Source organism: Dama dama, chromosome 23, assembly GCF_033118175.1.
Source record: "Dama dama isolate Ldn47 chromosome 23, ASM3311817v1, whole genome shotgun sequence".
Lineage (NCBI taxonomy): Eukaryota > Metazoa > Chordata > Mammalia > Artiodactyla > Cervidae > Dama > Dama dama.
The window spans coordinates 29332754-29357899 of record NC_083703.1 but is presented as its reverse complement, the minus strand read 5'-3'; the positions used below and the strand labels follow the sequence as shown (position 1 = coordinate 29357899).

The 25146-nt window shown below is 43.6% G+C and overlaps 1 protein-coding gene across 6 annotated transcripts in view; it reads left to right on the top strand.

Moving 5' to 3' along the window:
* FRMD4A (FERM domain containing 4A) overlaps nt 1-25146 on the top strand; it is a 666577-nt gene that overhangs the window by 538874 nt on the left and 102557 nt on the right. For all 6 annotated transcript variants that reach the window (XM_061126256.1, XM_061126255.1, XM_061126254.1 and 3 more), the window contains exons 6-11: nt 614-670; nt 1578-1600; nt 14782-14865; nt 19549-19614; nt 19854-19911; nt 24931-25017. In XM_061126256.1, coding sequence (XP_060982239.1) covers nt 614-670; nt 1578-1600; nt 14782-14865; nt 19549-19614; nt 19854-19911; nt 24931-25017 — 375 coding nt within the window. The remainder of the gene's footprint in view (nt 1-613; nt 671-1577; nt 1601-14781; nt 14866-19548; nt 19615-19853; nt 19912-24930; nt 25018-25146) is intronic.

Below are 25146 nucleotides of genomic sequence, written 5' to 3'. Positions count from 1 at the left end.
CATTGGCAGATGGAGTCTTAACCACTAGACCACCATCAGGGAAGTCCTGAGAGAAATGTTTTTAAATTTTCTGCAGTGAGTGAAGAGCCCGTATTTGCTCTGACATCATGGTAGTCAACAGCTACCTTGAAGTATTGAGTACATGAAGAAATGTGTCTCATACAACTGGGAAACTGTTTTTTTAACTTTATGTAACTTTAAAGAGCCTTAATTCCATCATAACCTTTTCTCCAGCAAAGTCTTACTACTGGTTCTGAAGTAGAGTTTACAAAGAAAAATGCATATGGTGATCAAGTAACCTTAATCCATCAATTAATCAGATTGACAGATTTGTAAAAAGTTGGAGACTGATCCATTCCTTAATTTCTCATGAAGACCTAAAGATAAAGCCCTGGAAGTGACTGTGTAGACACAGGACCATTGGAGCTCTTATAAGAGCTGTAGAAATGATGTCAGGGAGCATTTGGGTCCAAGTAATTCAGAAAAGATGTTCTATGGGTGTTTGAGAGTCTGGGTAACATCTCAGATAAGAAGGACCTCTTCTCTTTCCGGGGAGATTATAAAGAAATCATTGTTAAAGTACCAAACTTATCTTACTTGGTTTTCCTTTCAGGAGCTGATTGATGTTGACAGTGAAGTGGTGTTTGAATTGGCCTCATATATTTTACAGGTAAGTTGTTTCCTTTCATCTTTGTATTCCAGGGTCATACACAGAAGAAATAGGAATAAGACACCTCATGTATGGCAGTTGTTATAGCCACTAGCTCTTTACTCCTTATTTTTTAGCCACAAGCAGGAAAGAGCTATTAGGGAAACTATACCATAGCAATAAACAGTGTCTCCTCTATTCTCTGTTCTTGTCCAAAATTTTAAGACAGTATCTCTCTGCAAGGGAAAATTGTGAGTATAACCTGAGATTGGGAAACTGAGATCATCTGGTAACCCCCTCTTCTTCATGTCACTGGAGAAAGTCAAGTAAAAAAAACTAGAATTTAATTGCCAGGAGAAGCACTGTCATGAAAGACGAGGAAAATACCTTTAAGCTTGTGTGGAAAAAGAGGGATCGCCGAATATTAGCCACAAGGGCAAGATCAGAAACACTGGCAGAATGAACTGAAATGATGTCATTAACTTTTTCCTTCAGCAAAGATTTATTGAGCAACTACTGTGCTCCAGGCATTATGCTAGATTCATTACAGACTCCATGGTCCCCCCGCCAGAAGCCCCACAATACAAGACAAAACAGCTAGTACCATAAGACATAGACACATAGTGCTACCCAGACACATGTCCGGGTTCAGAATCTTTACAGTGGAAAAAGTTAGATCAGGGCTTAGAAGTGGAAACTTTCCTTTTCATTATGAATTGCTTTCTGTGTCTAGAACTTTCTAAAGTTTGTCTCCTATTCAGGTGGTAAATGCATGCATCCTTCCTTAATTATATTCTCATAGCTGATAGGATAAAATAGCAGTCAGTTGGAATGATTCGATAGAGGAGTTCATGATTCTACAGTGCATTTAAAAATCTGTAACACAGATCAGAATGAGTCACTGATGTTGAATTTTCTTCTTCTACAGGAGGCAAAGGGAGATTTTTCTAGGTGAGTTTACCTAAGTTTTTTGGCTTAAAAATATATTCTATTGCATCTGTATGAAAAGAAACTATTGTGTTATTCTTCATAGGAGGGCAGTTTATTAATATTATATATTAATGATGAAATTCAGTTCCCAACTTGTCAGTGGAAAAATTACATCAAGCAGAGAAGATGTAGTAATAGCAGGAGAATATTCTGTACCAAATGAAAGTTACTAGGGATTTCCCTAGTGGTCCAGTGGTCAAGACTACCGAGGGTGTGGGTTTGATCCCTAGTCGGGGAACTAAGATCCAGCATGCCACATGGCACGGCCAAAAACTGAAAGAAAAAAAAAAGAAAGTTACTAAAGGGCTGCCATTAGACTTTTTTTTCCCCTCTTTTAGTTCCAACCCTGAAGAGACAAAATGCCAGCCTCTAAAAAATACCTTTATGAAAGTGTTAAACATAAATACCCTACTTCTACTTTCCTTCCTTTCCTGGATATTACATTAGGGAGAGAACAAAAACAGACTTAACTGTGGGGAAAACTGTGCCCGGCTTTAATAACTCTGTAGACCCACAAACTTCATTCTCAATCTTTCATTTCATTAAGCACGGCCCATTGACTAGCAGGGCTGTATTGCCAGTCTTTCCTGATCTGTAGTGGAGTCAGATAGGGGTGGTCACCATCCACCAGCACAGCTGTCTGCTCGAAAACAGATACCATTCCTGGAATTCTGTTTTACTAGACACCCCTGAGGGAAGTCTCCAGAACAGCCCATTCTTTAGAATTGAGGCCTAGAGACATAAAGATTAACCTCATGTACAAGAAAACAGCATCAGGGCATATGATTCTGGCCCATTGAAAGGAAATTAACAAAAGTGGTATGAAAAGCATGGATCCCTACTTCTTCTCCAATAAAGAACTTGGATGTTTTCTCATGCTTTGGGGAATCTGATCTGTAAATGTAACCTAACCTACTTCACTTGGTATCTACCTCTACTCGTCCAGCTTTGTCAAGTTCATCCTGACTAGATTTTCAGGTCTTAGCTGCCTTTTCTCTACTCCCCATGCATTTGAAGGCTTTCTGACAAAGGCAGAGGCATATGTTCTCATTCAGATATCTCAGCAAAAGCAAAAAAATTCTTTTACAATGTAAAACAAGGGTCAGTAAGCATTTTCTGTAAAGGGCCAGATAGTGCACACGTGGGTTTTGCAGGCCACCCAGTCTCTGTTGCATTTAATCACTTCTCCCTTTCTAAGTACAGAGCAGCCAGAGATAGTAGGTAATCAGATGAGTATATCGGTATTCCAATAAAACTTTATTTATAAACTCAGAAATTTGAATGTCATATACATTTTCATGTACCACAAAATAATCCTCTTTTGACCTTTTTCCCAACGTCTTAAGATATTTTTCTTAAGATTTTTTCCCCCCAACCATTCTTAGTTCACAGGCCACATAAAAACAAGCAGGGGGCTGGATCTGGCCAGTGGGTTGCAGTGGGCTGACCCCTGTTCCTAAAATATAGTCCCTTCAGCTCAATTTGATTATTTGTAGAAGGAGACCTCCAGGCCCCTTTTATTTAGGTTTCCCAAGTTCTTGCTATGAAACAGAGGTAGTCCATTTTTTTTGGATGAAGGTTTATTTATAGCCTTAGCAGGAGACCTTGGACATTGTAGGTGGTCGATAACCATTGACCAAATGGGTTTAGGGAAACATTTTCAGGATTTAGAAACTATACTTTGTTCTGTTTTTCTTTGTTAGTTCTTTATGTCCTTCATTGCATCTGAGGCTCTTGATAAGTTCAGGTTAATATCTATTGAAAAAAGGCTCAGGAGTCCCATGAAAAAAAGGTTTAATAACCACAGATCTAATGACCTCCATCGTCTGGTCTACTCACTCTGAAGGTACTTTTACCCCCCTTTTCTTTCACCGGCTCTGAACTCTGCTGTAAATATTATTTATTTTTGAGAGTCCCCTGACAGGATGGAATGTGAGCCAGGAACAGCATCATCTGGCCCCACAGATCCTGGGAACATGGGGCCACAAAGGGTGGCCAGCAGTGAGAGGGGCAGGCCTGGCCTCCAGTAACTCATGGCCCCCTCATGAGCTTGTGGAATGCCAGCTCGTTGGCTGCAGAGAAACAAAGGACCCTGGTTTGACTTCATTTGTCAAAGTGTTCCATCGAAGTTTGTTTGTAGCAGCAGCTGTCTGGAGTGAGAAATAGCTGTCAAGGGAGGGGAGAGGTCAGACACCTTATCTAAAAGGTCACTTTATCTCCCAACATAAAACTCAAATCACGGAAGATAGGATTCCCTGATAAACACTGTTCTCCATAGGAGTCCACAGTTAGTATGCTTGAGTGGCCTGGAGTTTGGCACCAGAGAAGAAATTCAAAATTCCTTGTTGATATCTTCCATCCATATCTGGGAAAATCCCCAAAGCACTGAAGTGGACCCCATTTGATATGGTGACTGAACATCAGGTGTTTTAGATATCCCCTTCTCAGAATTAGTATTGGAGAATGTTGTTTTTGCTCTATTAATAATGAATGCCAGATTCTACATTCTTAATTGTGTTTAACTGAATAGCTTTGACTTATATGCATGCTCAGTTACTCAGTTGTGTCTGACTCTTTGTGATTCCATGGACTGTAGCCTGCCAAGCTCCTCTGTACATGGGATATTACAGGAAAGAATACTGGAGTGGGTTGCCATTTTCTCCATGGGATCATCCCGATCCCTATCATCCCAGGGATTGAAACCGTGTTTCTTGCATCTCCTCCATTGGCAGGTGGATTCTTTACCACTGAGCCACCTGGGAAGCCTTTGATTTATATACATATCCTGTAAATAAAATGCATTTTCCTGAGCAATATTTGTAACATAAGATGTCAGCTTAGAACACACAGAGCACTTTGGAAGCCTTTTATATAACTCGTGGTCCAGGGCTTCATTCTGAGACCTCCTGGAATCTGGAGGATCCAATAACCTTTTAAATGAATGGCTGCACACAGATGGCAAAGGAACTCTTCATAACCCGTGCATGCGTGTGTGCTAAGTTACTTCAGTCATGTCCTACTCTTTGCGACCCCATGGACTGCAGCCTGCCAGGCTCCTCTATCCATGGAATTCTACAGGCAAGCATCCTAGAATGGGTTTCCATGCCCTCCTCCAAGGGTTCTTCCCAACCCAGGTATCAAGCCTGCATCTCCTGCATTGCAGGAGGATTCTTGACCCACTGAGCCTCCTGGGAAGCCCCTTCATAGCCTGAAGATCCTGAATCTCTGCCATCCTTTTTAAAAGGTTACTTTGCCCAGGATGTTATTATCCTATACATTTACATTTCAGGGAATAGATACAGATTACATTTATGTAGAATGAGTATTGAAACTCTACATATTATGGGAACTCTCTGGCAGTCCAGTGGTTAGGACTTGGAGCTTTCACTACTGTGGCCCAGATTTAATCCCTGGTTGAGGAACTAAGATGCTATAAGCTGCTCAGTGCAGAAAAAAAAAAAAATCCACATCTATGGGAGCAGGTTCCTTGATGCACAGGAAGAAAAGTGTTCTTTTAACAAAAGGGAGAAGTCGAAAGTGCTGATACTACTTTACTAGAATAAGAACTATGTAGGGTCAGCCCAGAGCCACAACTACTCTTTCTCGTGAAACTCACAGCTGTTCTGTTTCTTCTTTTGGACTCTTTGCTCAGCAGACCCCTGAAGGCTGATTCTTACGTAACCCCCTTTTCTTTCCAGTTAATGGAATTGTTCACTTCCTTGTTTTATTGAACTTAACAATGAAATCTTGGGTTCAGTTTGCTGAAAGAAAGTGAGAGAGGAATAGATGGGTGGTAAGTGTTGTTCACAACAGGAAGAAATACATATCACCCATGTCCATATTCTAGCATAGAGTGGACAAATTCATAAGATATAGTGAAAGGTTGAGGAAATCATCTTATCTAAAAATAATATTTTCTCCTTTGTAGTATTTTCCTTAACACAGCATGTAGTTATCATATTTCATTTCCTGGTACACGCATATGTTTGAAAACATGAATGTCCATCAGCAATGAGGAAATCAGTGGAGTTGGCATTTCTGTTTAAAAACAATTGAATAGCCTAAGAACTGTCCATCATGGCAGCTACACAGGCAATATTAGGGTGAAAAGGCTCAACACAGCTTTAAAAACAAACAGTTCTCCTTTGATAATCTCTCCTGAGCATAAGTCATTAGCTAACACACATTTCCCAGGATTTATATGTACTTTATTTGTACTTTATTCACCACAACCTCTGCAGTGGTTTAAATGCCAAGCCCTGACTTTTCTTGTTAAAAAAAAAAATTTTTTTTAAACATTGGATTTCTGTAGAAAAATAATATTCTCATCTTTAAAAGGTCAAAAAAAAAAAAAAAAGCTAATGCAGGGAACACCTAATTTAATCAACTGAACAGGACTTTCAACTTGTATAGTTACATTCTAATTTAATAGGAGATTTCTTAGTATACTGTACTAAGCAAGTTACTACTTATAGAACTTGATTTTTTTTTGCTTTTGTCCCTAAAGAGATCTTAACTGAAAATCCTAGTGTCTAATCTTTATACTCTGGTTTTGAGAATAGCCTCACTTTTTACCTTCTGTCAGCCCTTCCGAAAGTGGGCCGCCAAATAAAAGGAAAAAAGATCATTTTAAACATTTTACCAAATTAGTGAATTGATTAAAAATACTTTATGCTACCAGGACATCCCCAGTGTTCCAATGTGGCTAAGACTCCGTGCTCCTAATGCAGGGAGCCCAAGTTCGATCCCTGGTCAGGGAACTAGATCCCATATATCACAACTAAGACCCAGGGCAGCCAAATAAATAAATAAAAATATTTTGGGGCTTCTGGTGACTCAGTGGTAAGGAATCTACCTGCCAATGCAGGAGACAAGGGTTCAATCCCTGATGTGGGAAGATCCCACATGCCTTGGAGCAAGTAAGCCGAGCGCCACAGTTTTTGAGCCTGTGCTCTAGAGCCCAGGAACTGCAACCGTTGAGTGCACGCGCCGCAGCTGCTGAGCCCGCATGCCATAGAACCAGTGCTCCACAGCAAGAGAAGCTGCGGCAATGAGAGAAGCCTGTGTGCCGCAACAAGAGAGTAACCCCCACTTTCCACAACTAGAGAAAAGCCCATGGAGCAATGCAGACCTAGCACAGCCAAAAAATAAAGTTATTTTTTAATAAAGTTATTTTAAAAATAAATATATAATTTAAAAAAATAAAGAAGTCAAGGCACAGTTATATAAGATTAAAATAAATAAATTCCCAAGTCACACTACCTTTGATATAAAGAATCATGCACAAATTAATAGGGACTAGTAAAAAGTAAAATCGGTTCTGTAGAATTTTCTGTGAACAAGATTTACAGAAACCAGATCAGGCCAGCTCAGTTACTTGGGGCGACCTGTTGGGACCTGGAAATATCTTTGCTACAGATAACCGGATGTATTAATGAAAAGTGAGAGTCGCTCAGTCGTGTCCGACTCTTTGTGACCCCATGGACTGTCCATGGAATTCTCTAGGCCAGAATCCTGGAGTGGGTACCTTTTTCATTCTCCAGGAGATCGTCCCAACCCAGGAAACAAACTCAGGTCTCCCGCTTTGCAGGAGGATTCTTTACCAACTGAGCTATCAGGAAAGCCATGCTAATCATTGAAAGACTTATGAGGACCAGTAAGCAAGCAGCACTTGAAAAAGGCTTGTACTGAGGAAATCCCATGTAAAGATCTGTGAGTCACATTTTGCTTACCTGTTAGGCAAAGCTTATCATATGCTTGCTTTAAAGATGATGGCAAGCTGCCCTCCATCTACAGCTTCTCAGTTCCAAATAAACACAGCAACCATAGTCAAAGAAGTTTCTATGATACCTGTACCGAGTTACAGGCTGATCCTAGTAAGACAATATTTGCTGCTCAGAGTTCCAGGGTCAGTAAGAGTCTTACTGTAACCTTGATTTATCAAACTGCAGATTTCTAATTCTCCTTAATAATGATAATGCTACTTTTAGAAACAGAGCAGCACGTTACTCCCTCAACAGAAATGAATAGTGGTCCTTCATTAACAAAAAAAATTGATTTTTAACTCCACTTTAGATGAGAAATTGGAGTATTTATTTGTCCTGAAAAATTCCTTTCAGCTTCCACAGATTTGCTCTAGAAGAGCAGTTAGAAGTAAAAAAAAAAAAGTGAAGATCTTTTAATATTTTACCTTCTGTTAACCATGAGACCATGTGTTCACTAAGAGAGATAAAATGAAATTTCTGTGGGGAAAAAATATACCCTCTTGATATTTTTTGTTCTTTGTGTGATATCTGTTCTGCATTTTTTAAAGAGCATTTGTGAATTAATGCAATGAAATAATACTTACTGGTATCTGAAAATTCCAGGCTTGTAGGTGTTGTGGGTTTTTTTCTTTTTTTTTTTTTTTGTCTTTTTTGTCAGACTAGGTGATGATGCCTTTTTAGCAGGTAGTCATAGGTTAAAGGAGGACTTCCCAGGTGACTCAGTGGTAAAAAGCCTGCCTGCCAATGCAGGAAACTCAGGAGACCCAGGGTTTCATCCCTGGGTTGGGAAGATCCCCTGGAGGAGGGCATGGCAACCCACTCCAGTATTCTTGCCTGGAGAATTCCATGGACAGAGGAGCCTGGTGGGCTACAGTCCATACGGTTGCATAGAGTCAGACATGACTGAGGCCCCTCAGCACACACACACATGCAGGTTAAATGAAGAGTTTTAAAAAATCAACAGGAAAAGAAGACAAAGGGCTGACTTTCTTCTAAAAGACTTTTTTGGTAACATAAACATTTATATAGATTACTATCTTTTAAAAGATGACAGCATTATTTTCTTGCCCTGTTAAGAGAGTATTGAAAGTTGATTAATCACAGGTGGTGGTCTATAAATCACAATTCTGAGCCTACTAACATCATTACTTTGCACTTACATAAGTGGTTTTACTACTGCAAGTCAGAGCTCAGTTTTATAGCAGTCTTAGAGCATTTGATCATTTGGGGTATATTTTCCTACAGTGTTTTAATTGGCCTCTTGAAAGAAGGCAGCTGGTATGATCATATAGTAAGAGAAATAGATTTACTGAGACTTTTAGATAATTAGTAAAAAAAAAAAAAAAGACTCGGACAGCTGTGTTTGAAAGAGTCAACATTTGGAATACAACTTACGTAACCTATTAGTATCTTCAATACACAAACTTGCAGATTTCCCTATTGGAAAATTCCTAGGAAAAAAAAGTCATGTGTTAAGCTTGAAACACAAGGAAGCCCCAAGAAGAGTTTTTGTAAGAAGTATTTAAATGTATATAAATCTCATATATTATTTTATCAAGAAAGGAGAAAGGAGTGTGTGATATTTTCCCGTGACTTATAAAGGACTAAGAGAAACAGCTGGAATCTCTCACATCAGCAGGACCTTTTGAAAGGAATGGAATCTGAAATTTTGAAACAAAATGTACAAATGGAAAAGTTATTACAGAAAGCTTTGTTTTGTGCACAGCAGTCCATTTCACTGAGGTTTTCAAGTGTGTAATTCAGTTTGCAAACATAGAAAAGTATTCAGATAGGGTATTTTGCAGGATGATATTCTTCAAATCCTATGGGAATTGTTTAAGGAAAAAGTGAAACAACTTGTGTATTATGACAACTTGTCTCATTTGCTAAGCATTTCTTTAATATCATTGTTATATTTTGAGTTAACCTTGATAATAGCAAAAAAGTTCACAACTATGACATTATGTCAGTTCTTCAGAATTAAGATTCTGTCTCAGAAGCATAATGTTTTAGAAAATTAATCAGTTGCTTTTTCTTGTGCCCTCTTGAGTAAAATTCTTGCCTCACCTTGTAGGCTTATAAAAAAATTTTCACTTGTTTTAAATTTTACAAGTTTACAGTTACGTTAGAAACTCACAAAAATTGTTCCTGTCATCCTAGAAAACCAAACTCACTAATTGAGAAAGAAATCATTATTTAGGTAAATTAGCCTTTAACATCAGAAATAAAGGCACATACATACTGGTTTTGCCCCTACATCCAGGTGGCAAATTAGTGTGGCCTATTTATCCATGATGCACGCCTGGAATCCATAGTCCCATGCTGGAAAAATCTCAGAGGGATTCCGCGTGCTTCCCAGGTGTCTCCAAGTGTCACAACAAGAGAAACATCATAAGCTTTGCCCCCAGCCACCAGCTCTGTGAGCTTCCCTCCACCCCTGAGAGAAAGAGCATGTGATAGGGAAGAGAGAATCATCTTCTTTGCTGTAACCTGAACTTCAGCTTGGTTCACAAAAAAAAAAAGAAAGGAAGGAGAGAAATTGTTTCTTTCATGGTTAATTACAATCAGCAGAGATCATCTACAAGTCTCAGAGTTTTCTAGATGTATTGTACCATTGGATAAAGCAATACGGATCCACAGGGCATCTCTGAAGCTTTTCCCAGTGTTTCTGAATTGAGAGCTTTGTCGGTTTTAGACAGTAATGCAGGCTATCCTGTAACACCCACGACCGCATCGGGGACAGCCCCTGGACTCCAGAGTGTCCACACTTCTGCGTCAGAATGTGGACATTCACACCAAGGGCAAGAGAGAGAAGGTCAAACACTAGGTTTGCCACCCCGTTGGCTAGAAGGCTGTTTTCTACATTGTTTATTTGACTCACTGGGTCTCCATTTTAGTGCTCAGCCTTTAGTTGCAGCTTGTGGGCTCACTAGTTGCCGCGCCTGCGCTTAGTTGTGGCGTGTGGGATTGAACCCAGGCCCCCTTGCGTCGGGTCTTAGCCCCTGGACCACCAGGGGAGGTCCCTAAACGGCTTTATTTCTTAGAGGTTTTCACATTTTGGAATTGTGGCTAATGAGGACCCGTAATATTCTTTTTTCCTTATGAAACCCCTCTCCCTGGAGAACTTGACCTTCATGATACACTTAAGAAATATGGAGGAGGTGGTAGAACATTAGCTTTCTGTGACCGCTTCTGAGTCTCGCATTCTTCCTTTCTGTAACGCTAGTGTAGTCTTCTGGCTTTAGTGCTGTAGCGTTTTAGTACCAGGGGACCTCAAAATCACTGGTTTCAGCAAGAATCCTCCCATGTGAAGCCAGTTCTATTTGCCCAAGTTTTGTCCTGTAAATTATGAACATCTTACGTGAGCCAGAAGGAATCTTCTGAAAAAGCATTCCCTCATTTTTAAAGGACAACAAGGACTTCCCTGGTGGCTTAGACGGTAAAGAGTCTGCCTACAATGCGGGAGACCTGGGTTCAATCCCTGGGTCAGGAAGATCTCCTGGAGAAGGAAATGGCAGCCCACTCCAGTATTCTTGCCTGGAAAATCCCATGGATGGAGGAGCCTGGTAGGCTACAGTCCATAGGGTGGCAAAGAGTCAGACACGACTGAGCGACTTCACTTTCACAAGCACCTTGTGGATTTTACTAATACTCCTATCAAGTTTAATTTTTGCTTTCTTCACTTTATGCTGTCTTGGTTAAATGTATTGTAGCTGTTTTTTTGTGGCAAATCCCCTAGTTGACAGATTGCTAAAAAGCTGAGTTTTCCAGAGTAGGTCCTTCAAACTTCCCTTGTTTTATGACCAGGGTAGACAGTAAAAGCAAGGTCCATCATCTTAAGGAGAAAAAAAGAGCCGTAAATCAGACCAGCAGAGCATTGAGAGATCACTTTTTTGTGGGCAACATTAATCACTATCTAAAAGTTTTGAATAAAATCAAATATTAAAAATAAGACGACTTCAGTTTTACTCTCAGTTGAGCAAGTGACTTTCAAAGAGACCTTTTTTTCTTTCTCTATTAATAAAAGTGGAACCTAACTTTTATTTGGAACAAGGAACTGTTTTAGAGTGTTTTATAAGTTGGCATTTATCAGGTACCCTGAACTCTGGGGGAAATGTCCAAGTGGAAGATCTTGAGAGAGAAAGCTGGGCACTTCTAGCACATTCTTTTGGTTTCAGCTTCCCAAGTCCCTGGAGATAGAGTGACCAGCTGTCCCGTTAAGGCAGCTTTGTGATTTGCAGTCCGAGTTTGGCCAGATTGCCTGACGGGCGGTCCCCCTCTAAGTTATCACAGATGTTTACAGACAGCAGAAAAGCAAACAGGACGTTTCTACATAGCTGTCCTTTGGGAAGGTTTAAGAGCCCTGGATCCCTTCCAGAATGTAATGGATTTGGATGGGTTTCACGCCTTTGTGATTTCTTGTTGTATTTGTCTGTGTCACCTTGCCCTGGGGGAGCACTCGAAAAGCCACTGCTGCTCCAGCCAGGATGTCAGACCTGGGACTCTCATCAGGGATGCTTGTTTGCCAACAAATGAGTGTTTAGTGGGTAAGACAATCCCTTCCTCCTTTAGTTCCATCCTTCCCCAAATATGCTTTAGATGAGTCTGAGTAAACCCAAATCCATACTTCAGCTTAACTGCCTTTCTTACAGTTGCATCCAGTAAAATTCAACCCATAGGGTGCCTCCCTAGGCACTGATGAAACAGTGAATCAAATCCCTGTTCTTGGGGAGCTTATAGTTAATAAACAGAGATCGGACCCAAAAACTCATTACTGTGGTCTCTTGGGTGTTTGAGGACCTGAGTATTTCTTTAAGCTATGTCTTAATAGCACGTGAGTTAAGATCCCAAGCTCTGCTTGGGAATTGAATTTTCCTAAACATAAGGAGGCAACTTGTTTGAAAAGCTCCAGTGACTGACAAATGTCTCCTACCCAAACCTGGACTCTGCCAGCCTGGCACGGAAGGTCCTCAAAATCTTAGCCTAGTCTGCCCTTTATTTGGCCAAACTGCCCCTTATACACCACCTACCCTGGTTGATCTCTTCAGTTCATAGTGTCTCACCTCCACAGTCTGCTGGATTCCACTGAGAACAGAAATGAGATTCCTATTCTTTTCTTCATGCAGGTCTTGCCAAAGCCTGCTTTTATACTAGAGCCCACAGAGACTTTCCTTTCCTCCACACGTTTTAGTTTGTTGTTTGAATCGACATGATCCAATACTGCCCATCTCATCGGCTAGCTTTTAATTTGTACCTCTTGCTCCATGCCCTGAATTGTGAGCATTTTTTGATTGAGGACTATGTCTTATCTTTTTTATTTTAATATTTCCTGTACTACTTCCTAATAGCAGGGGCTCCATAAATACATTCAACGTATTGATTATTAATCAATAAATTCTTGCCACTTGAGTGATAACAGTTGAAGGACTTGGATTTATTGATTTCAGCAGTTACAAATTGAGTTATTCTTTCCAGTTGGTTGTTCAAAGCCAAGATTCACAAGCTTCACCGTCACTGTTTCTTGTGGGGCTTCCCTTGTGTCTCAGCTGGTAAAGAATCCACCTGCAGTGCGGGAGACCTAGGTTCCACCCATGGGTTGGGAAAATCCCCTGGAGAAGGGAAAGGCTTCTGTTTCTTAGTCCACTTGAAAAGTGCCCTTTCTGGGCGAAGCAGTAAGGTTACATCCATGTGCCTCTTTGTCACCATGTATGTGCACTTGAAGTCTGGAAGTGGTTTTGCCCAGAGACACTTGGCATCCAAAAGTCATGGCTGGAGGCAGTGTTTCTGGCTGGTTGGGGACCCACAGAAAGTCACGTGACTGCAGTATTCCTTCTTCCCTTTCTATTTACCTACTGAGCACCTGTCTCGTTGCTTTTTAGATGCCACTGCCCAATTTCCAGGCCGTCAGTCTTTGCCTTGCTTTTCCTGAGCAGCATGGAAGCTGCTACTATAGCCGAGGTTAGACCTGGGTGTGAAGGCAGGCTCCACGGGTGGCCTCTGCTCCCCATCAGGGCCCTCGAGATGCTCTGGTGGACCAGTACAGACAGAACCCGGTACACACCAAAACCATCCCAAAGGGATGCTGCCGACAGCTCTAGAGGTAGACAGTGGGGGCCAACACTCAGATGTCTTGTCCCAGTGGGGGACGCAGGTCTGCTGAGTGCGTATGGGGGAGTCAAGTCTCTGAAAACCCCTGGTTAAACGTGGCAAGTTGAAAGTTTCTTCCAAACCTGAGAACGTGTGAGTGCAGAGGAAGTCTGGCCCGGGGACCAGACGCGTGAGACGTCCTCCTCGTGCCTAACGATCCGCTTCACACCTGCTGAGTTTTTTCTGGACCTTGTCAAAACCAAATGACTTGTATACAAAACAGAAACAGACCCACAGACATAGAAAACAAATTTATGGTTATCAAAGGGGAAAGGGCTGGGGGGATAAATTAGGAGCTTGGGATTAATATAAACATGCTGCTAAATACAAAATGGTTAACCACCAAGGACCTACTGTATAGCATAGAAAACTTTGCTCATTATTTTGCGAGATATATATATATATGTAAAACTGAACCACTTGGCTGTACTCCTGAAACTAGCACAACTTTGTAAACCAACTGTACTCCAAAAGAAAAAATTGTTGAAGTCAAACTTTTTGAGAATTTGAAAATATGTTTTAATTATCATGTTTCAGAACATAAGTAAGGGGAAATTTCTTTTTTACTTAGGAAGAAAGAGGTTAATACACTAGAGCAGCGATTTCTGAAGGTAGATAACTTAATATAGTGAAATCATGCCTTATTAACAGGACAATAGCATCTTATAAAGAACACCACATTTTATATAATAAAGAATTTTTAAATTATCTTGATTTTAAAGAGCAAATGTTGTTGATTTGTCATATTTTGGACAACAGTTTCTAGCATGTGGTTAATCCAGGCAAAGAAAACTGGTTAATGAGGGAAACAGTTCATGGTGAAAACAGTCGAAAACAACTCCATTCTCAGAGCCCACGACTGGGCCCCCAGGAGCTCCCGAGGTCCCCCTTTGGGGACACTGATGACCCTCTCCCACATTCCTGCTGCCCAGGGACACTCATCTGTACCCGCTTGGCATGCAGGGCTTGAAAAGAACCCTCAGGCACCCCAGAGGGCTCTACCCCACCCTGCTGTGTGCACAAGGATAGGCCACGGGGCTCTGCATGCTGTGTGTCCCCTTGTGACTCTCTTAAGTAAATCAGCACGAAGAAAGCACCACTTTTCACCAAAGGAGCACAGACGTGGGGTGTGAGGACCAGATGGCAAGGGTCGGGTCTCCTGGTGCGGTGCGGTGGTCTCCCGGGCCAGCCGTGTTTCTGCCATGCCCCCTGTCTGCCCCTGTCTTGCAGCAATGAAGTGGTGAGGACAGACCTGAAGAAGCTGCCAGCGCTTCCCACACAGGCCCTGAAGGAGCACCCCTCCCTGGCTTACTGGTAAGCCCCTTTTCTCTGCACGCCCCAGTCATCCCCCCAAGGAAGGAGCCCCTTCTAAGGAGGCAAGGGACTCCGGGCGACTGTCCACCCTCCCCACCACCACGGGTCAACCTAGTCTCCAATCAGAGTGATTCCAAACTGTATCGAGTGGCCCGAGCCTTCATGAATCCATTTTTTGCATTTATTTAAATGACACGGAATATGAGAGCTGTTTTTCCTATTTTCTTTCTTTTCCTCTTTTTTTTTTAATAAAAGGGAAAACTTCTAAAATTTCACTTTGGATGCCTTGCCTCCTTGGAGAACCCTTCATGAACTGCTAGAATTTCACTTTGGGATCCTTGTCATTTGATGACAGCATGTGTGGGGTTTTGAGATGTGGGAGGATGAGAGGGGTTTCTTCTTTGCAGAAGAGGGAGGTTGATTCTTTTCTTTTCCCACAATGTTTCATATCTCCCGATGTAGCTGCCGTGTAACATTACACCATAGTTCATCTGTTAGGCCCTACACTACTGATTCTCAATGAATCGGGCATTTGAACCGTTCCCAGATTGTGGTTCAGGTCACAGTGGAGTGGGGTTTGCATGGCTGGGTAGTGTGTTGAAATACTGTAGGGCCAGCAAGCCCCAACCACCATCCTTTGAAAGAAAAACGCCACTTCCCTAATCATTCTTATGACTCTGTAACCAAAAGCACTTTTTGTTAGGCTTTTGTAAGGGCTTTTATTTTAAAATAATAAGATAAAAATCACAGAACAAGTCAATGTTGTTGCATTATAACATATGACTTTTCAGCATTTCTCTTAATACACTTTATGAAGTTTACAGTTTAAGAACATTTTATCTTGTCTAGACACCTTTCCCATTGCCAAACTAGTTGTTCAGTCATCCGGGTGGCTTTAGGGGATTCCTTTGGCTGGGATGGGGTGTGTCTTACTGTGGAGGGCATTAGCAGGATGAAACTCTAGGACGTAAATCATGTCTTGCCAAGAGACCAAGTGATGGGGCAGCTGGACAGGAAATAAAACGGCTGAACCCTGAGTCTGTCAGCTTCCACCTGTGTGATGGCATTCTCGGTTTCATTTCTCTGAACTGTTTGTTGCTAGTCTTTTAAACAGTGCTCAGGGCCTTATAATTTGCCTTCAAAGAACAAGATTGGTTTAACACACACAGACTTTGCATGTGTCAGTTTCCAAACTTCCAGCCTGGCAGCGTGCACATACAAACACCCCCGATGGCACTCTTGTTTCCTTTTTTGTGGAACCAAATTGCCCTCTCCCCAGTTCCTTATGCTCCCTGTGCTCCTTAGGCTTCCTTCTTTGTCCTCCCAGCGGTTTATTTTCAGGAAACCAGTGATGAAGGGACTGGAGCTGCAAGGAGATAATTCACAAAACTGGTAGTTCCTACCTGGTGAAATGTATTTGCCGGCAGAGGTTGTAATGTTGCTGGCTTGTCTGGAGTTGCTTTGAGCCTAATGAATCCCTCAGTTATCTCATTTGTATGTTTCCAAATGTTGTTTATACCCTGGCTGCTCATTTCAGAGCCGTGAACCCCTTTTCTCTCTCTCCTTCCTGTCTCTGGGTTTTCTTCTGTTATCTCCATAGCTGCTCTGTGCGCAAACGTCATCACTGACCCATGACTCCTTCCTTCACGCTGGTACTCTCTCTTTTGTCAGTATGAACAGCTTCATCCTCGTCCATGTCTCTAGCTGTCCTGCCAGAACAGCCCTGCATCTCTGTGACCAGGCCCACACTTTCCCCAGGTCTCATTTGGACCCAGAGGCAAATGTTACTATCTAAATGTCCTAGGAGGATGACAGGACAGAGGGAGGGATGCTTTTGAAGCAGGTGCCCCCAGGTTCTACAGCTCAGCTTGTACACAAACAAGCCAGTGGCATGAACCATTGTCATGATGCATAGCTTAAAAGAAAAAAAAAGGCGCCCCCACACACAGATGCAGTGGAGAACCTTCAGGCCTAAATAAGCCATAGGGATCCTGTCCGCACTAGCCAGGGAAGGCATTACAGCCTAGTGAGCAGAACAGTAATTTAGGATCCCAGCCATGTCTCTGAGCTGTGGGGTAATGACAGTCCAGGAAGCTCTGCTGCCTTGATTTTCCATCTGTAAAATGGAACTAACCATTCCAGCCAAATCCAGACTGTAATTAAGAGAGGAATATTAATAAACAAGCACGTAATGCAGTTAGAAAGTTGTGAGCGGTGCACAATAATGCCAAGCCATCACCCAGTAATCCTTTCTGCTCATTTTCCCCAAGCGTACCATGGGTTTGGACTTCTCACCCTGCATGATCTCCTTATGGGAGGGTGGCATCGAGTCACACAGTGCCCAGGGCCCTGGGTCAAGGCAGCATCAGGGCCCTGACCTGGCTTCTCTTGATGCAGGACCACAAATACACCCAGACAGGGCGCGAGGGGATGTCTTCCTTTACTCTGAAATCACTGGCCCCTGCAGGCCGACGGCTCCTCCAAGACAGGGAGCCCTGTGGCCATTGCCTTGTTTCTGCGTTCCCTGCATGCAGAGATGATATTGACCTTAACAGCACGACCCAGTCCCTGCCTGGGGGCACCATCAGGCTGGGTCACTTGCCTTTTTGCTTCATGTAACACCATGTCCTCCAAATGGTGTTTGGGGATTCCATTTCCTCTGGCTGGTGGGTCTCTGATAATAATCCCATGGAGGGGTAGTTGGTGCCATGATCATCTGTCAGTCCCCATGGAGGGACGGGGATCCCGGGAAGCAGGGCGTCACATGCCTGCCCACGGTGTTTCCACTGGGACAGACAGAGAGGGGAAAGCCAAGGAAGCAGGAAGATACTGAGGCCTCGCAGAGGGTCTGAGACAGCAGGAGAAACTAGGCGGGAGAGGGTGGGGGTGGCAGATCCCTGCAGCTGTCAGGCTCAGTGAGGCCCCAAGGGTCAGGCCATTTATTTTGTGAACAGCTGCACAGCTGCCTGCCGGTGTTTCTGACCCCGCTGGTGTCTTTCCTGAGCTGCGCTGGTGTTCACCACTATAGCGCTATGTTGAATTCCAACCCCCATCCCAGCCTAGGGAGCCAGGGACCCTCTTTGCGACTCTACAAAGGAAGCAGGCTTGTAGCTATACTGTGTGGCTTGACCCCAGATCTGAGGGTCAACCTCCCTAAATGCTACATCATCGTGTGCCCACCCAGCTCTTGATTCAGCAGGCAGCTGGAGAGGAAGCTGGAAGGGTGACCCCAGAATGTCCTGACCCCACTCTGATGGTCTGTGAGGCTGGCGTCCACCCCAGCAAGGACACTTGTGGAGAATTTTCTGTCAGGAGAGGGCCTTGTCCCCTTCGATGCAGAGCTACCATGGTGTGAGGTGTGTGGGAGCTGGGGAGAAACATGGCTGCATCTGCCCCTTTCTGAACAGAGAGTGCTCGGACCCCGTAGACTGGACTCTCAGCTAGACAAAGGCCCCTCGTAGCCAGTCATTCCCCATCTGGGACATCAGGAAAGACACTTTCCTGCCAGGGGCCAATCTTGCACAAGTCAAATTTCAGAATACTAACATGCAGAGATATTCACAGAAGATTAAGAGAGTAACTAGAAGAAAAATAAACTACCCCCAAGTACTAGGTAATGAACATACAGAATGTGTGCTCCCCTCCCCAGAAGTGACCTCACTAATAAGAGGTGGGTGAAAGAAGGCTTTCGATCCGCTCTGGGATAATAAATGAATCATAGCTTGTAAAGTTCGACTGAGGAGGTCTTGAGGGTTCATCCCTGGAATTACCTCCCATTGTGGAGTCCACAGGCTGTGGGGAGGAAGAGTAAGGTGGAGGCCTGAGGAAGAAGGTTCCAAGGTCTCAGAGGCCAAGCTTTTGGACTTGACCTCCCAGCAGGTGGAATGTGGTTCTTGAGTTGGGCTTGGCATTTCCAAAGGCATCGGGGTACAGGGTCACTTCCCAGGGAGGCCCTTCACACTGTCTGCCTCGTCACAGGAGGGTGAGGCCCCCATGCCCCTCAAGGAGCAAGCTAACATCTCGCTGTGTTAGACCTGAGATTTCAGAAGGTTACCGGGTCCCCATCTGGCTTCCGATGGCTGCCTTCTTGTCTCACAGTGCTTCTGTGGGCCTTTTATTGCTCTATGATTTGTGTTAACCAGCCCCAAATTCCTGAACTTTCCCATCCTCCTTAGACACCCTCAATTCTTAACTGCTAACAGGGTAGAGAGGCCATGAATGTCTTGTCGAGGTCAACACCTGCTTCCCCCTGCCTGGGCAGATGGAACTGAGGAGGTGAGGAGGGGGAGGAGGACCCGATGGAGGTTGCCAGGAATGTCCACGTGGACCTCCGGCAGTGGCCGTCTCCCTGTCCTCATCCTGCATCCCTCCCCACTGGGATGTGTGCTCCTTTCATCCTCTGCTCCCACAAGGAGTCTGATCCCCCAAACCTGAGCTAAACTCAAGACAAAGAGAAGTGAGTCCTCTAAGGGGAAAGTGGACTCTTTTGGAACTTCCGTTGCCCTGGACATCTCACTTCCTCTGGGTTCCAAAATGCTGCTTCCAGGACAAATCATTCTTCCAGGAGCTGTTGGCTTCTTGGAGCCGCTCGTGAGGATGTGGGGCTGATGGTCTTTTCATGAGGAGGGCTCAGGGCCGTCACCTGGAGACTGAGGTAGAGACTCCTTTTTCCTCTTGTTCTAGTGAGGACCGGGTCATCGAGCACTACAAGAAACTCAACGGCCAGACCAGAGGCCAAGCCATCGTCAAGTAAGTACCCCGCCCCTCCCAGTGCTGATGAGGTTGTGTGTATGTTCACATAGAAAATGTCAGGATTGTTCAGTTCTTCTGGGAGAGACTCCAGTGGGTGGTGGTTCCATTTAATTTTCAAGTAATTACCATTCTGAGAACTTTATCATGTACACGCAGACACCAATGTGTGTATGATACCAGTTCTGCTAAATAACCATGTGTGTGCATGTGTGTGTTGTTTTGTTTTGTTTTAACAGCTACATGAGCATCGTAGAGTCTCTCCCAACCTATGGGGTTCACTATTACGCAGTGAAGGTAAGTGAGCTCATTTGGTAAACATTGCCAACATGCCCTTAAAAAGATTCTCATTTCTTTCTTTTTAATCTTAGTGAAGTTTTTTGGGGTTTGGGGAGGACTCAGTCAGGGAGATCGCATGCTGGGGGAGTTGGGACCATGGAACACCGCCCCCCCCCCCCCGCCCCCGTGTAGTAAGACTTGATTCAGAGACTCTCCAAAATTCACTTTCACTTTTGTGAAGTGGGTGTGATAAATGCCTAATTCCTTTCAATTCTCAGAAGAATCCTGGAGATCAGGACCACAGAGCCTCTCAGTAGGAAGATTCCAAGGAACTATAGAGAACAAAAACTTAAGCAGAATCAACAATGTTTCTCTTGGTGGTCAAATGCCACGTAGGCAGCCAAATAGGAGAAGTGGGACTATGGGTTGAGCAATCAACAGCCTCTATCTTCTTAAATATGCTGATGGCAGGTCCAATGTGACACTGGCCCCATTGTAAATTCTTTTACATTTGATACATAATGTCCAAGACTGGGATCCCTTCTTTGCAATAATGGATAATGATGTTCCCAGGCTCCTTTTTCTATCCTGAGAAAGGATAACTTCGTTTCCCTTCATTTACCCCAACATGAAGTTTATCAAAGTCATTGCCCCAAGTCTGGACAAAAGGAACAGAAAACCCTTCGGAACTCAAGACAGTCCCACCAAGCAACCCAATATTCTCAGGCTCTTCTGCCAATTTCCTTCCCCGTGTTTCTACCTGACTGTATTTTTTATAAAGATTTATTTATTTACTTTGTTTTTTGTTTGTGACTGGTCTTTGTTGCTACATGCAGGCTTTCTCCAGTTGCAGTGAGTGGTGGCTGCTCTTCGTTGTGGTGCTTGGCCATCTCATTGTGGTGGCCTCTTGTTGCAGAGCACTGGCTCTAGGCACTCAAGCTTCAGTAGTTGTGGCACACAGGCTTAGTTGCTCCGTGATATGTGGGATGTTCCTGCATCAGGGATTGAACTAGTATCTCTTGCATTGCAAGGTGGATTCTTAACCACTAGACAACCAGGGAAGCCCCACCTGACTATATCTTTAATTCTTTTAGATCAGAGTGTGCCGTGTTTCATTCATTATTGTGTCAATGGCATTTTGCACATCCTTGGTGTGCATTTAATGGCCTGTATCTTCCTCCAAACTGCAGCCTTCTGATAACAAAGACTGTGTTGTATTCTGTTATATATTCCTGGAATCCAGCAGAATCTGGCATAGTGCCTGGCATATAGTAGGTGCTCAGCAAATATTTACCAAGTGCCTTTATTGAGAATTGAATTGAGTAGTTGGATGTATATATTTCCATGATGGGAACAGATATCAGAGTGATATTTGTGGAGCCCAGTTTTGAGGCATATGTGGGGACTCCAGTCCCACCCAGCAGCTCATCTCCAGATCTATCACAGCCTACAGTGGTTCAGTTCTTCCTGATATCCTTCCAACACCCTTTCCACCAATGAAAGCTCTTCATCTCTCTTCACCATGATGCACAGAACTCAGAACCATGGCAGTCATCCCTGTCTTTCTCAAGTCTAAGCTATAGTCTTGTCATGAGAAATATGACCTGGCCTTCTGAGCTAAATTCTGTCCCACATGAAAAGTATGAATCATCTAAGGAGACAATCCCTGTACCGCTCTGCCCGGGTATATGGCCCCTGAAATCAGTGGGCAGTCAACTCCCCAAAAGGAAATTGAATTGATCATGAAAAAAAGATTCAAAATCCCCCCTGCTGGGTGCCAGGGTTCAACTCTTACACTGTGACTGAGTCTAGAACCCATGTCCATTTTGCTATCTTGCTACCATAAAGGAAATAGGAGGACCCAGCATTAGTCCTGACATTATTACAAGAGGCATATCACAGAAATCAAACTGTGAGTCTCTCTGTCACTTGTGGAAATATTCCACGGTGCTGTTTAGCAGAGAGGTCTGAATTCATGAATGGAGCCAGTAATTCAGGAATCCCTGACTCCATTCCATTCTCTGATTTGCTGTTTGTTCTAAGCATGATCTCACCTCTGCTGCTCGTAATTAAAAGAGAGATGAAGGGATTTCCCTGGTGTCCAGTGGCTGAGGAAACACCTTGCAAGGCAGGAGATACAGGTTCAATCCCTGGTCAGGGAACTAAGATCCCACATGCCACAGAGCAATTAAGCTCATACACCACAGCTCCAGAAGCCCCTGCACTGTAACTGCTTAGCTCAAGCTCCACAATGAAAGATCCCACATGACAACCACGTGCTGCAACTAAGACCTGACCCAGCTAAATAAATAAATATATATTGAAAATAAATAGAGGCTTCCTTGGTGGCTCTGTGGTAAAGAATTTGCCTACCAGTGCAGAAGACACAGGTTCAATCCCTGGTCTGGGAAGATCCCACATGCCGTGGAGCAACTAATCCTATGTGTCACAACTACTGAGCCAGTGCTCTGGAGCCTGGGAACTGCAACTACTGAGTGCATATGCCACAGCTACTGAAGCTAAAGCACCCTGGATCCTGTGCCTCCCAATAAGAGAAGCCACCACGCTGAGAAGCTGGCACACCACAACTAGGGAGTAGCCCCTGCTCGTCACAACTAGGGAAAAATCCCGAGAAGCAGCGAAGACCCAGCACAGCCAGAAATAAATGAATAAAGATAATATACGTGTGTATATATATAATAAAATAAACAAATAAAATAGAGATTAATAAATCTGCTTCTCCAACTACTCCACAAAAATTTTCTAAGTATTAGAAGACTATTGAGATAGGTTGAGATACCTAGATGGAAAGGCTTTCAGGTGGAACTTCATCTGGGTTTTACGAACACAGTGTAAACCTGAATTCTGTTTCCTCGTCAGCCCTAGAACTTGATGAAAGGACAACCTCTGATATACATGCTATCTGCCATCCAATAAAATTTTGGAAATATGCTACTTTGCTGTTTGTGAGAGACCAGAAATAGACCTCGTGAATCTCCAGGTGCCGGGTGTGCCTGTGTGTTTGACTTTTGGACTCTCAAGCTTGCGGGATTGCTCTCCCACTTATTTGGAGAAAGAGCCTAAGCAACTATATCGAGACTCACTGTTTGGTGGCCTTCCTTGTAAATTTCACAGATGCCACGTGTCTCGGTGTGATAATACCTCTTGCCTCAACAATCTGGAACCACAGTGGCTTTCATCTGTCCTCTTGTTCTGTTCTTCAAAACCAGTGCAGTGACATGGGCACTTTCCAGAGACGGGAGTTTTATACCGTTATAGAAATTTAGAAGCTGTTCTAAAAATTTTAAATGTAGTTCTTTTGCTTTTTACCTTTGTGCTTACCTTGAAGCACAGACTCATGCCCCGCAAAACCCTGAAGCCAACTTTGAGCTTTCAGGACGTCCACCGTGGGCTCTATTAGGTCATTCATCCATGTGGCAATTAGAACAAATCCAGGGAAAGGCTGCTTGATATGCCCACTGCCAATTCCTAGCATTTGGGATCGTCTCGTTAACAATCACCCTACTTGAATGGAGATTTACCATCTAGGGGCCAGAGGTCTCTGTTAAAGGAATAAACAGAGGGTCTTGGCGTTTCTCATTCTGCCCCCGGAGTGTCTAGGCTTCAATTTTGTTACTTTGTCCTGTAGCCTGAGTCACCCAGGCCAGCCTGGAAGCCACTGTCCTCGTAAGTGAGCAGGACGCATTGGGAAGCACCTGCTCGCCCTGCACTGCCATCAGCCTGCTGGGAGCGGGGGGAAAGAGAGGGTCCTGAGTACAGTAGGACACAACATTTGCATGGAGTCTGGGACTTCCCTGGTGGTCCAGTGGTTAAGGCTTTCCCTTCCAATGCAGAGGGTGCTGGTTTGATCCCTGGTCAGGGATCTAGAATCCCACGTGCCTTGGAGCCAAAGGGCCAGAACATGAGACAGAAGCAACATTATAACAAATTCAATAAAGACTGTAAAAATGGTCTACATCAAAAAAAAAATAGCTAACATAAGAAAGAGATGCCCAACTTAAGAAAAAAGAAGAGGAGTTGATCTATGTATAACTGATTCACTTTGCTATACAGAAGAAACTAACACAATGTTATAAATCAACCCTACTCCAAAAAAATTGTTTTTAAAAATTAGAGGAGTCTTAAATGCATATTACTAAGTGAAAGAAGTCAATCTGAAAAGGCTGCATATTGTATGATTCCAACTAAATGACATCCTGGAAAAGACAAACCTGGTTGCCAGAACCTGGGATGAATAGATAGAACACACAGGATTTTTAGAGCAATGAAAATACTCTGTGCAACACTATATGATTGATACATATCTATACACATTTGTCCAGACCTATGGAATGTACAATCTAAGAATGGATCCTGAGGGAAGCTATGGACTCTGGGTGATTGAGATGGGTCAGTGTAGGTTCATCAGTTACTACAAAAGTACCATTCCAGTGTGGGATGTTATTGATAGGGGAGGCTGTACACGTGTAGGGACGAGAATATATGGGAAATCTTTGTACCTTCCTCTCAATTTTGCCATGAACCTAAAACTGCTGTAAAAAAAAAAAATCTTTTAAGGCAAAATTTTTAGGGGGGGGTCACCTTTCATAGTTTCCATGGTTCCTTCCAGCTCTGACAGCCAATGACAGTTTCTCGGCTCAGAAGGTCATTTTGTCAGTGCTCAGCATCTCTCAGATTTTCCTTAGTTGGGGGGGTGGGGGGAGGAGGTGGGCAGCGCTGAAAACCTAAAGTCTTCGAAGGAGAACAGAGAACAATGCATCTGCTTTTGACTCAGAATGGGGGAGACAACCACAGCTATGCTGCTGGTTAGGAGTGGAGCTGGGTCCCCAGCCCAGAGCACTTTCCAAGTCACATCACTTTGATGGCAGGGCACACCTGTCAAGGTAAATCGTAGAGAGGCGGGCTCCATCCCTTTCAAAGAATTTGCTTTTCCCTTTGTCTTCAGATGAAGCAGATCTCTTGGCTCGTGTTTCTCTCCTTTGGTCCCGCTTACCCGTGCTCCTTTTGATGTCCTAGGACAAGCAGGGGATACCGTGGTGGCTGGGCCTGAGCTACAAAGGCATCTTCCAGTATGACTACCATGATAAAGTCAAGCCCAGGAAGGTAAGCATGCTCTCCTTGGTGGGCCAATGGTGCTCCGGTGGAGGGAGGAACAGGCTGAGAAGTGACAAAAATTGTCGCCGTGAACCCTCGGGGCCTCTGGGCTCCCCAGTCTCCTGATAAGTGGGGTGT